Below are 12,606 nucleotides of genomic sequence, written 5' to 3'. Positions count from 1 at the left end.
GCACAAGTCTGTGAGGACCAGGCACTCTTTATTTGACAGGATCCAATCATGAGCTATGAAAAAACTCCCGACGAGCTTGTCAGCCCATTGGAAATTGCAGGAGGTCACTCAATATAACAGCCTGACTCACAGTGTCATTTTATAAAGAATGCTAAAATCATCACACTAAAATCATCACTCCTCTATCCCTCCCTCCACCAGAGGGAGCCTTCCTCTATATTTATTTTTCTCACCTACATTTTGAGTGTTAATTTACTGTGTGATGACTTTAGCATTCTTTCTAAGATGACACCGTGAATCAGACTGTTATATTGAGTAATGACCTCCTGCGATTTCCAAAAGGTTGACAAGCTCGTTGCGAGTTCCCTTATAGCTCATGATTGGCTCCTGCCAAAGAAAGAGCTACTGTTTCCTCACTGACTCTCGAACGGCACAGTATTTAAACGATTAGTAGTACTTCTGAAGTAAAGGAGATGTCACAAGATTAGAACATGGCCATAAATTAGCTGCACCGCTGTTTAAGCCGCAGGGTTCAACGTTGAAGAAAGAAGTAACGGCTTATTACACCAAAAATTACGGTATATAGCAAGGTGTTGATGTGAAAAAGCCAGTAAGAAGTAGTCTTGTATTTGATATTGAAATAAATTTGAAAGTGAAACAGCAGTAGGCTACCTCACAATCAGACCGGCATTCAGATGATTTTCATCCATCCTTGAATCTGCTGGGTACTTCTTCATCATGTTAGCAATCAATGATAAACAAGGCAATAATTAAAAATGTATTTTCTATATAAAAAATACATTTTCTACAGAACTGTATGAAACAAGCTTGCTACTTCCTGGAGCTGCTGTGACACAGTCATCCACAGCCATCCACAATGACCTGTGAATCACCTTTATTGGAGCGTGTTGAACACCTGACTGGTGCATTGCTGCTACCAATTGTTGGGAAGCTGTATTTATGGGCATCTCATGGAAAACAATAATATTGCTGGTGTCTTTCATTGATATGCGGTCCAAGGTGCAAAACTGGTTCAAATGCGTCAAATGCATATTCCAGTATTTATAAGCTTGAATAAAGTTGGTTATAATTTCATTTAATGTTCTACGGGGCATTGGTACTGATTAAAAGCCCACTGCATTACCCAGTTTGAATTCTGTGGTATATCTTGACCAGGACAAAACTTGACACTTTTTTTGCTGCCTGTCAAGCGATTCACCCATCTTTCTCAGTCGTTTCAGCCCAAGATACTGTGAATACAAAGATAATAAAAAATGCTGAGTGCTTCTTTTTCCAACAGATTTGTGCAGGGAGTGGACAACCTTCACTTAGGCTACGTTCACACCGCAGGGTATGATGCCCAATTCAGATTTTTTGTTAAAATCCGATGTATGTGGTCGTTCCTGTCACCAAAAAAATGTGACTTGTCAATGTGAATGCGAAGTGTCCAGGAAGTGACGTGCATGCACAAAAGCACAACGTCACACCTATTGCCGTGTGTTTACGGACGTAAAGATTGCTGTAGTGGGTGTGCTCTCCTCGGCGCCTTTGTGGCAATTTCAAGGACTTTGTGCAACGGTAGTCAATTTTTTTTAACCAAATGATCCTGCATAGCGGATTAAGAAGAAAGAGGGCAAGAATTTTGGCGATGGCAGTTTATGGAGAACTTGCTGAGACGTCTGTTCTGAGGAGCAACATGTCGGTGCAGGGACATTGCTGCGACATTTCCGTGAGCCGCTTCACTGACACTTTTTAAAAATGATTTTTGGATGATAAGAAGAGCTTTTGCCTACATGGATGAGTACCTTTATCCAGGTCTTGGTAAACATGGCAAAACATGCATTTCAATGATCATTCAGACTGCAGCAGCATTGCATACATATTAGGCTTATTATCACATATTAGGATTAGGCCTGAGTTGCATTTGAAAAAATTCGGATTGTGCTGATAAGGTCACATACAAGCAAAACAATCTGAATTGATCTGCAGTGTGAGACTTTTGAGTTTTATTTGTGAAAATTAGGTCTTTACGTATGAGTTTTATATTAGTATGAGTGTTATATTAAGTTTCATCATTTAGATTATGGAAGATGAAATGATGTTAAAGATCAAAAAGCGTGCATTACATATTCAAATTTTGCTTCAGTTCTACGGTTGCCTATAACTCAGTTAAGATGGGCATACGCTGTGCAAATTAAGCCATTTTTACGCCTGATGCTGCAGCCTGCATTTTGTTTGGATCAGGGAAATATGATCATATCACTTCTGTGCTGGCCTTTCTCTTCATTGGCTACCTATTATGGTCAAGGTGCTGTTGCTTCTCTACAAAACACTAAACGATAAAGCACCATTATTTTTGTCTGATCTTTTAAAACCCTATGTGGGGGTGCATTTCTCAGTCTCCCAGTCTGACGTTTGCTGGTTCAATCCTCTGTCCTAACGTAACCGTGTCCAAGTATTGTTGGGCAAGATTCTGAAGCCTTCTGATGCTGTGTCATCAGCAGGTCACTCTGGTAACAATGTTGAAGCGCCATGAGTACCTTGGAGGTAGAAAAGCACTATACAAGTGAAAGTCAATTTACCATTTATGCTCCCTCATGTGATTTGCACTCTCAGGGAAGTGCACTTTTGAATGTTCCAAATGTTCAAAAAAAGACAGTTGGCAAGCAGGGCACTCCAGAACAGTCTACCTGTATCTCAGGTACACCGTATGACAATTTAAAATTTCCAGTAAATGTAAATGTTGCATCTGTTTTTCCAGCATGGGCCTTCTGTCTTCATTTCATGGATTACAGCAGCTTGTATGAACAATTGTATAATCACACATGAATATTCAAAGTCTGTTTGCATTATTAGTCTGTCACACTGAATTAAAGCCAGAGTGCCTGTAAATGTAAAAACCCTCAGACTTGTTGTGGTGACACTTCTGATCGATTGCCACTTTGTTCTCTGAGTCATCAATGTGACATGCTGCGAGCCACTGACACTGAGCCATCTGTGTTGTGTTGTGTTGTGTGCAGAATCCCTGGCAGACTCAACGACAGGCGCACTCCCCTCGGCGAGCTAAACTGGATCTTCACGGCCATCACTGATACTATTGCCTGGAACGTGCTGCCCAGAGGTGAGACACTGCATGCATGAGCAGACACGTTGGAATTCCCCAGAATTTGAAATTAGGGCTTCTCATAAAACAGTATAGTAATAAATTAAGCATGGGTAACAGTAAAAGTGTCACTTGAAAAAGAATGCAGGTATGTGATGTAAGATACTATGTCCTGGACGGTTCCTCAAATGGAGATTAATTTTGTTTAGAGTTGCTAGCGCAGAAATTGGGAACATGACATACTATAGTTTGTCTTACAGTAAATGCAGCGTAGTAGCTTCTACTTTCAACTTGTCCCGTTAGGGGCCACCACAGTGGATTACAGCTTGCCCATTTTTTTTTCATCTTGCCTTGTCAGTCCGACCACCTGCATGTCCTCACTGACCACATCTAGAAACCTCCGCTTTGGTCGTGGTAGCTCTACCTTCAGCATCCATCTACCATTATAATCACAGCCCCTCCTTGTCACATGGCCAAACCATCTCAGTCTGACCTCTCCAACTTTGTCTCCCAAACTTCTTAAAGTGGGCTGTTCCTCTGATCTGTTTGTTTCTAATCCTGTCCACCCATCCATTCATCCATCCATCCATCCATCTATCCATCCATTCATGCTTCCATTACTATTTCATAGAGCTTCATTGTGTGGCCCGTCACCTTTATGCCCTTGTAGTTGGCATAACTCTGAACATCACCCCTGTTCTTAAAGACTGGCACCAATACAATGTCCTCCATTCATCAGGCACCCTTTGATTCTCTAAGACATTATTGATCAATCTTGTTAAACATGCCACTTTTGTCTCAGCTAAATACTTCCATACCTCCACAGGTATGTCATTAAGCCCAACTGCCTCCCTGTTATTCGTTTTCTTAAGAGCTGCTCTAACTTCAGCCTTATTGATGCCTGAAACATCATCATTTACAGAAGTCAACTTCCACCCATCTCTCTCACTTATTTGCTACATTCATCAGTTATTTGAAGTATTCTTTCCCTCACATTATCCTCATCATTCCCAACACGATCTCTCTGCCTTGTCAATCTGTACATGTCCTTTACTCCTTTACTGTCTAGTCTCTTGTACAATGCATAAAAGGCCTCTCGTTTGGCCAGTCTTTGGCCTACATCTCATACCTTTTGTACTCCTTCCTACTTTTCTCATTGTTCTTGCCATCCCAGTTCTTTTTTTTGGTAGCCTTTTTGGAGCTAATACATCCTTGAACCTCTATGTTCCACCACCAAATCTCCGTATCATCTTTCCTCTTGTCTAGATGACACACCCAGCACCTTCCTGCCTGTTTCCCTGATTTATTTTTCTGGGTTTGCAGCTTCTCACTACCACTAAGAGTCTGTCTTAACTTCTTCATGAAGTCCTCGCAACAGCTTTCTTTCCTCAAATTCACCCATTTGTTCCTGTGCACTGTCATTGTTTTCTTTCTCTTTTGTATGGCAAGAGTCATCTTGCATACTCCATGCATATGCATACTCTATGCATACTCTTATGAGCTGTATTTGTTATCATCATTATATTTGTCTAAACAAATGTGCCTTTAGTTGTACCAGGCATTAGAATGGATCAGTAAACTGGATTGAAACAAGGGTGGTCCAGTCATTTTTTTCATGACCGTATTCATTGGACACAATCCCAAATCGCATACCGCTGGACAAATGGTATACGTTCTGGTCTCGTTTCTTCTCACCGAAGTATTTTAGCAAGTTTTCATTTGTTTCCAAAAGATATTTTTTCTTTCGTTAAAGTCGTGTGTTAAATGCATCTGACAAAAGCCTCCTCTGTTTTCTGTTTATGTAGATTTGTTCCAGAAGTTGTTTCGCCAGGACCTTCTGGTGGCCAGTTTGTTCCGCAATTTCCTATTAGCAGAGAGGATAATGAGGTCGTACAACTGCACGCCAGTCAGCAGCCCACGCCTGCCTCCGACATACATGCACGCCATGTGGTAAGCAACGCTAACACAGCTCAGGGTATTCTGTCATCATGATAGAGCAGAAGGTGTCCACATCTGTTTTTTTCCACACACACTGCAGTAAATGACCGAATGCATTCTTGATTAGACGAGAGCTTCGCAGTGGCGCAATCCATATTTTACGATGGTGCAATGTAAGTTTTTTAAAAGGCCGTGCAGTGTTATAAATGCCACCAGCCAAAAATTAATGAAGCTCATTTGTAAAATCAGAAATCCACCCAAATAGTGATAAAAGCAGTTGCAAGCACTGCACAGGAAGTTTGAATCTACTGTGCAATACAGTGCCATTACTTACTTCAAGCCTATTTATCAATCTCAGCTTGATAATGTCCTTGATGGATCTAAAATATTCTTGTTTCAGGAAGAAAAAAAAACACAACCAATGTTGAGTTACCTTTCTTTTCAAAAAATAGTCTCACCTTCTGAGGATAACTCCAACTCATGGCTGACATCTATTTCTCTGCCCTCAGCTCCACATTTCACTCCATGTTCGGTAATTCTGTTTACTTGTTTGGCAACTTAAAAAAGGAATTAAGGAAGTGGAACGGAACAAGGTCGACTCTGATTGGCTGTTGTCACGGGCATTTCAACCATGTTTGACCGAGTACATACACTGGTGTGGAAAAAGTGTTTGTCCCCTTCCTGATTTATTATTTTTTTGTGTGTTTGTCACACTTACAGTGTTTCACATCACCAAACAAATTTAAATATTCGTCAATGGCAACACAACTGAACACAAAATTCAGTTTTTAAATGAAACTTTTTATTATTAAGGGAGAAAAAAAATCCAAATCTACAATAACAGAAAAGGAGAACCAGATGGAATAGATATTGCCTCAACAATGCAACAGATAGCCAATGTTCTGCCATCAAAGGAGGTGGATGTGGATGTAAACGACATCTAGACATACTGTATCTACGTGCGTTCCACTGTACGGAAATACAAAACTGTGCAGTTGAAAGCTGAAAGGAACTAATGTTGACATGAAAACGGAGTTCCTACCAAGATTTCACCTGTTTGGGGATGGATGATTGTGAGAAAGGTGAGGGACCCGCCCAGAATTAAAAGGAAGAAGCTGGTTAATGATGTCAAGAGAGTTGGGAGAACAGTCGCCATGAAAAGCATCAGTAACGTACTTTGCTGTAATGGATTGAGATCGTGCCGTTCCCGCAAGTTTCCCCTGCTCAAGAAGATACGTGTACAGACCCGGCTGAAGTTTGACAATCAATACCTGATGAAGGTATGAATGTGATTTGATCAGAGACCAAAATTGAGCTCTTTGGCATCGGCACTACTCGTTTGGAGGCACCACCTTACACCATCCTTACTGTCAAACATGGAGGTGGAAACATTCTGCGTTGGGAATATGTCTCCGACCAGAATCTCTCCTGAGATGTGTGCAACCCTGATGACCAACTACAAGAACTACAAAAACGTCTGCGGTCTACAACAGTGGCTCCCAAACTTTTCACAGTTGCGTACCCCTTCAAACGTTTGACTTGAAACTAGGGATGAGTGAGTACACCCCTATCTGTATCTCTAGATGTTCAACCATCTAAATTAACTGTATCTGTATCTGTAATCGGAATAAGTAATCAGCATAACCTGGAAGTGGGTGTGGTTTAACCCGGAAATGGGCGCGGCTTAAATCGTTACATTAGTTTAAGTCTGAAATTGACATGGATTGATCAGAAGTTGCTATGTTTATTGTTTATTATTCAGCTCCAGTATATGTGTACTGTGTATGGGTGTAAGTCATCTGTAAGTTTTTAGTAGGGCTGTCAAAAATATCGCGTTAACAGCGATAACTAATTATTTCATTAATTACACAATTTTTTTTTTTTTGCGGATTCAACGCATACGCATCATGGCAAGCCACTGCGCTCTGTTATGACGACGGACAGTGGCACAGTGTAGCTCCCCACAGAGTATGCGCTCTGTGCTATGAGGCGCTCGTAATTGTGAGTGTTAGACGCTAATTGTTTTTCATTTTTATTCACGTACCCATATGACAATTGGCGTACCCCTGGGGGTGCGCGTACCTCACTTTGGGAACCTAGGCTCTACAGCATTAAAAATGTGTCTTAGTACATGGTTGAGAAACCAACCATGTACTAAGACACATTTTTAATAGGGATCAAATACCTATTCCCCCCCAATCAAAATCTAATTTTATTTATAATCTTTATTCCTTATTGATTTTCTGGAATTCTTTTACATTCTGTCTCTCTTGGTGACAATTAACTTATAAAAAAATCTGGATGAACTGTTCATATCTTTATAAGGTGGTAAACTTCCGCAGGGCATCAAATACTGAATATAATAATAATAATAACAATAAAGACCCTGTGTTAATTTAGATCAAATCCAAGACAAATTAAAATCTTTTGCAACCAATTGTTTTTAAAAGATACCATTGAAGATAGATGATAGTACAAGCACGGCCGCTGATGAGCATCCATAATGACTTCACATGTCTCTCCACACTGTTTAACAATGCGGTTACATCATCCTTATCCCTTCAATTACACAAGCAATTCTCCCACTAGTTTGTGTTTCTTATCTTCTATAAATGCTTCGCAGCTCCCTCCCACTCGTTACCTGTCTTGTGTTGAGAATCAAAGAAAACCTCTCTCACTCTCTGCCTTGCGGGGCAAGTTGTTGTGTAACGTGACTATGTGTAACAATATGGCATGCGTTATTGTAAAGAATACTGCTCTTGGTGAAAGTGATCATTCCCAACAATTGAGAACAATTAAGACCTGTGCGTCGCTGCAGCAGGATTTAGGAGCACACAATGACAGGAAGGTGCAGATAAACAGGTGTGAGAGATCAATAAAAAATGTAAAAGTGCCAGAGATAAAAGGCCACTCAAAAAATAAAAGTTAGCTCAGGAATGGTAGAGTTGAAAAAGGTAATTAAACAATTTGGGGGTTGCGGAATCGATGCCCGAACATAAACACTTGTTATTCAAATGGACGGAGGAAAAATCCCAGACTGATTATTCCCTGTAGACGTTTCAGTGTGGGAGTGTGTACAAATGTGGAAGAGTGTTCACCACTCTTTGCAAGCAACAGAGAAAAGAGCTTAGTCAGCCTCACATTATCCCTCACGCTCATCTGTTGACTGCTGTCTCCTCTTCACATGCACAGCACATACTGACAGGTTTTGGTGATGAGTTACTCATTGGTATTGGCAGGCGTTACCTGACTTAATGGTGTCATATTTGCTGATTCGACTCCCCTGCTTCTCGTCTGTCTGCTCGTTTGGATTGCAACACTGGCGAAGACAGACATCTTTCTATACAGACCCAAGTGGTTATGAAACCTACATGTTGCATTTTTTGTCAAGGTTGTGTAGTTTGCAGTTGCTGCTGGTCAGATACAGTCGGTTAGAGTTGATCGTTTTTCGGATCACCTGTCTGTGTTCCCCAAGGGTGCATGTGGGGGCCTTCGCTTTTCAGCATTTTTGTCTCCATTGTCGACTTGAGAAAAAGTTGGTATGTTAATGCCACTAACACTAATAATAACTAGAAAAGCACTCGGGGTGTGCAGACCTCCGCCAAGCGCCCTACTATAGTCCCCACCCCATATTGCGATTTACATCATAAATATTAGTCCTACATTTTTTTGTCTACATATTTAGATTTCTTCACCATGAAAACATGCCATTAGCAATTGTATTCATAATATCAATATTAGTTCAGTAGTTATTCACAAATATTGCATTTTCCGTGATGACGGCTTTTTTCTGGATCTAGCGCCATACCTTTTGAAAATACAACAAATCTATTGGCACACTCCAGATTCCACAGTGTCCTGGCTATATACTGTATAATGGTGTTTGTTGGATGTGTATAGCTTCATTTGTTGTCTTCCTATAAAGAAAATTCCCGATTTTTTTGATGTTATCCACTCGTATCCAGAATTATTCCATTATGTGCATCAGTCTTTGATATTTTGTAGAACCTGTTGGAAACTTGTCCTGTATTTGTTTTTTCTAAGTGCTCTGACCATTTTGTGTGGCGTTACATGCACAAATGCCGAAAACGGTCCTATCTCGCAATGTTAAAAAGTCCTTTTAAAAAAATTCCTGGACCCAGACGGTGATCCGGATCACCCCCAAAAGTTAATTAGTTCTTCCGTATCCCATTCCTGAAAATTTCATCCACATCCGTTCACAACTTTTCAAGTTATTTTGAACACAAACAAACAAACAGAGCAACACCGTAACCTCCACGAGGTATTAATGTGCTTTGTCTCCTATAACACAAAGCTGAGATGCAGGTTGTAAAGTTGATTAAACTTACATAAACTTACATTGCTGTTAGTCATCTACACCTTTACTATGGTAAATCTACCATAGTAAATGTACTGTATTGTCATGTTATGTTGTGTTTTTGACATGTTTTACCCATGTCTCCCTTTTTGCTGCCGCTTGTCCAGGTCGCCATCATAAATGAGAATTTGTTCTCCTATCTGGTTAAATAAGTTTAAAGTTAAATATTTTCATTTAGTTTTTTTGTTAAAAGTTTAGCCACGTCATATTTTATGCTACCTGATCCATCAAGCTAAAAAAAATCATAATATTGGTTCATATTTCTTTTTTTTTTTCTTTTCAACTCCATAGGTGTGACTTTTGTGCTATTTCCAGGCTCAAAGTAGTACATCTGTGTTTTCGCTATCCAAGTCAAGTGTCCGGAGTTAAACCATTGTATAGTCCTAAACCATTGTATAGGTTTGGTTCATTTTGAGTACAGTAAGGGAAGAAAATGCACAGTTACACCTCGAATACAAATGTAACAATGTTTGATTTATCCTGAACATGCGCCCAGTGAATCTTTAATATACGTTGCAAAAGGATGGAGAAATCTCAACAGAAAACCAGAATTATTTTCCCAGTTTTTTACGCAAGTCACATAGTGCATTGTGCATGCAATGTTTCAGTGATAAAGGAGAGAAACTTCAATACACTGTAACCCATTCGCTGATGATAAAGCTGTTGATGACAGAACCAATTTTAGAGCAGAAAGAGCAATTTCAGTCAGCTGCTGATCATCATATTACAGAACAGTGCATTGTAGCACAACACCAAGCAAAAAAGTGAAAAGGAGACAGAGAGAATAGACAAGCTGTGATAGGGGGGTCCACATTGTGTTGCATAACCCTATGAATTAGTTATGATGACCATGAGTGAATACTCTGCTTTGGAAAGGAACAAAAGGCTCCCTGCTGCCCTCTCTCGGCCCCCAGGCTTTGAATATACAGTACTGTAAAGGATACAGGTACGAACATGTGAAAGAAGAAACTGATGGGGTGAACAGCAAAGACTATTTGCTAAATGATGTTTGTGTGTGTTTCTGCATATTAACACGACATGCAGTCACCGTTTCTAATTTTGTTGTACATTTTGCATGTCACCTCTGACCAGGCAAGCGTGGGACCTGGCTGTGGATATCTGCCTGTCTCAGCTGCCAACTATCATCGAGGAGGGCACAGCATTCAGGGTATGTGTAGTGTGTTGGTGTGTGAATATTTGTGAGAGAAACTGGTTAAGTTTTACAGGTGGTCCTCGGTCTACGTACTATGCAAGTCATCAAGTTGTTGTATATGTCAGAACCTAGAACGAAATTATAGTTAAATGAACACACTGTTCACAGAACACATGACCGACATATAAAAGAAAGTAATGAAAAGATTAAATGCAAAAATAAATGAAACAGTAATACAGAAAAATAGAACAATTCCTTACTTTTATCCTTGTGGTTGTCTTGCACACTGATAGGAGGAAGTCTCAATAATGATAGCACTACGCTGCTCGATTATCACTGTCCTTTGTATTGGATGCAAGCATCTTTAGCCTTCATTATTTTTGCGTTTTGGACCAGGCATGCAACCAGTGTTGATCTTCACGTTTTACAATGTCTAATGCAAATATTAATCCAATTAATCACAGTTTTTAAATTAATTAGTCAAGATTAATCACCATTTACAACTACGTGTGAAATATTCCTTTTTTACTGTATTTTATGAACAAAATCTAGGCAACATACACGCATGTTAAAGTCGTCCTTGTGATGTTCGGGGTGCCCCTGAATGCACCTCACCATCATGTAGTGACAATGAAGAAGTTTCGTTCAGAGGAGGAGTAGAGATGTGTTTGTGAGTTGGAGATACATACAGTCATGGAAGCAATGATTAGACCACCCTTGTTTCTTCAGTTTATTGATCCATTTGATCCATCCATATTTGATCCATTGATCCATTTGAATGCCTGGTACAACTAAAGGTACATTTGTTTGGACAAATATAACGATGTTAACAAATATAGCTTATAAGAGTTTAACAGCTGATATCTAGCAACTTCCATGATTTTCTTGATAATAGCCCAAATCACTTAAGTTCTTATATTAATAGCTATAGCATTGTACTGCCAATTTTTGTTGTTATTATTTTATTTGTTCAAACAAAGGTACCTTTAGTTGTATCAGGCATTAAAATGAGCAAGAAACTGATGAAACAAGGTTGTTCTAATAATTTTTTCCAATTCTCCAATTAACCTCGCATGGATGTTTTTGGAATGTGAGAGGAAGCTGAAGTGCCCGGAGAAAACCTACACACATACGGGGAGAACATGCAAACTCTACACAGAGATGGCCAAACAGAGATTCGAACCCTCGACGCTTGGGAGACGTAATGAAAGGAAAAAAAGTTGACCAAAAGGAAGGAAAGTGGCGTTGTCCTTCCTAAGTGAAGCAAGGCCCTATTTCTAATTCCGCCGACGTACAGTATTGTTTTGCCACATGCACATAACTAGTTCTATTTTTCTTTTGTAGGTGTTAATAATTTATGGGAGTGCGTATGTAACCACGAAACATCAGAACACAAGGACTGCCTGTACACTGTACTACAGGTGGTATAATTTACCACCACGACCCATTCACCAGTGATGCCTAAGAATATAAATATTTATGAATGCATCATACAATGTTGCTGTCAGTTACTCCTGTATTTATTCATATTTTCATTAATTTTTAATCTTATTTTAGTTGCTATTTTTCTTTCTTTTTTTTTTCTTATTTACTTAATCATTTTATTTTATTTATTTTTAACCTTTTTGTCGTTCATTCACTTTCTTCTTTCATCACATCTATCTATTGCTACGCTTTGTCTATTGCTGGGTTTCATGTGACGTCACGTCCGGTTGCTGCCGTCACCGGCTCAAAGAGATGCAAGCTCATTCATAACTGGAAGTCATGTACTGTAAAGTCAGACTGAAAATGCAGATTACAATCGCTGCTTTCGCATGTGGCACATGTTCAAATAGGGGTTTTGGAAAAAGTTATTACAAACGTAGTCCATCATAAAGGGAAAAAAAAGTTCAAGGATAACATTGGAGTGGTGCAGCTTTCTAAACGGAAGCACTTTGATCTGGTCCTTTTCTCTCCCTTACCTGGCACTCTGAGGTGGGCATCTTCTTCATCCCTCCCATGGGAACAGTTATTCCATCCTCATCCTTTCTCATC

The 12,606-nt window shown here is 39.7% G+C and overlaps 1 protein-coding gene across 7 annotated transcripts in view; it reads left to right on the top strand.

Moving 5' to 3' along the window:
* Positions 1 to 12,606, top strand: part of rptor (regulatory associated protein of MTOR, complex 1) — a 178,415-nt gene that overhangs the window by 76,813 nt on the left and 88,996 nt on the right. For all 7 annotated transcript variants that reach the window (XM_054778400.1, XM_054778398.1, XM_054778397.1 and 4 more), the window contains exons 10-12: positions 3,021 to 3,121; positions 4,909 to 5,053; positions 10,512 to 10,587. In XM_054778400.1, coding sequence (XP_054634375.1) covers positions 3,021 to 3,121; positions 4,909 to 5,053; positions 10,512 to 10,587 — 322 coding nt within the window. The remainder of the gene's footprint in view (positions 1 to 3,020; positions 3,122 to 4,908; positions 5,054 to 10,511; positions 10,588 to 12,606) is intronic.

This window comes from Dunckerocampus dactyliophorus, chromosome 6 (genome assembly GCF_027744805.1).
Source record: "Dunckerocampus dactyliophorus isolate RoL2022-P2 chromosome 6, RoL_Ddac_1.1, whole genome shotgun sequence".
Taxonomy (NCBI): domain Eukaryota; kingdom Metazoa; phylum Chordata; class Actinopteri; order Syngnathiformes; family Syngnathidae; genus Dunckerocampus; species Dunckerocampus dactyliophorus.
This window is presented reverse-complemented; position numbering and strand designations above follow the sequence as displayed.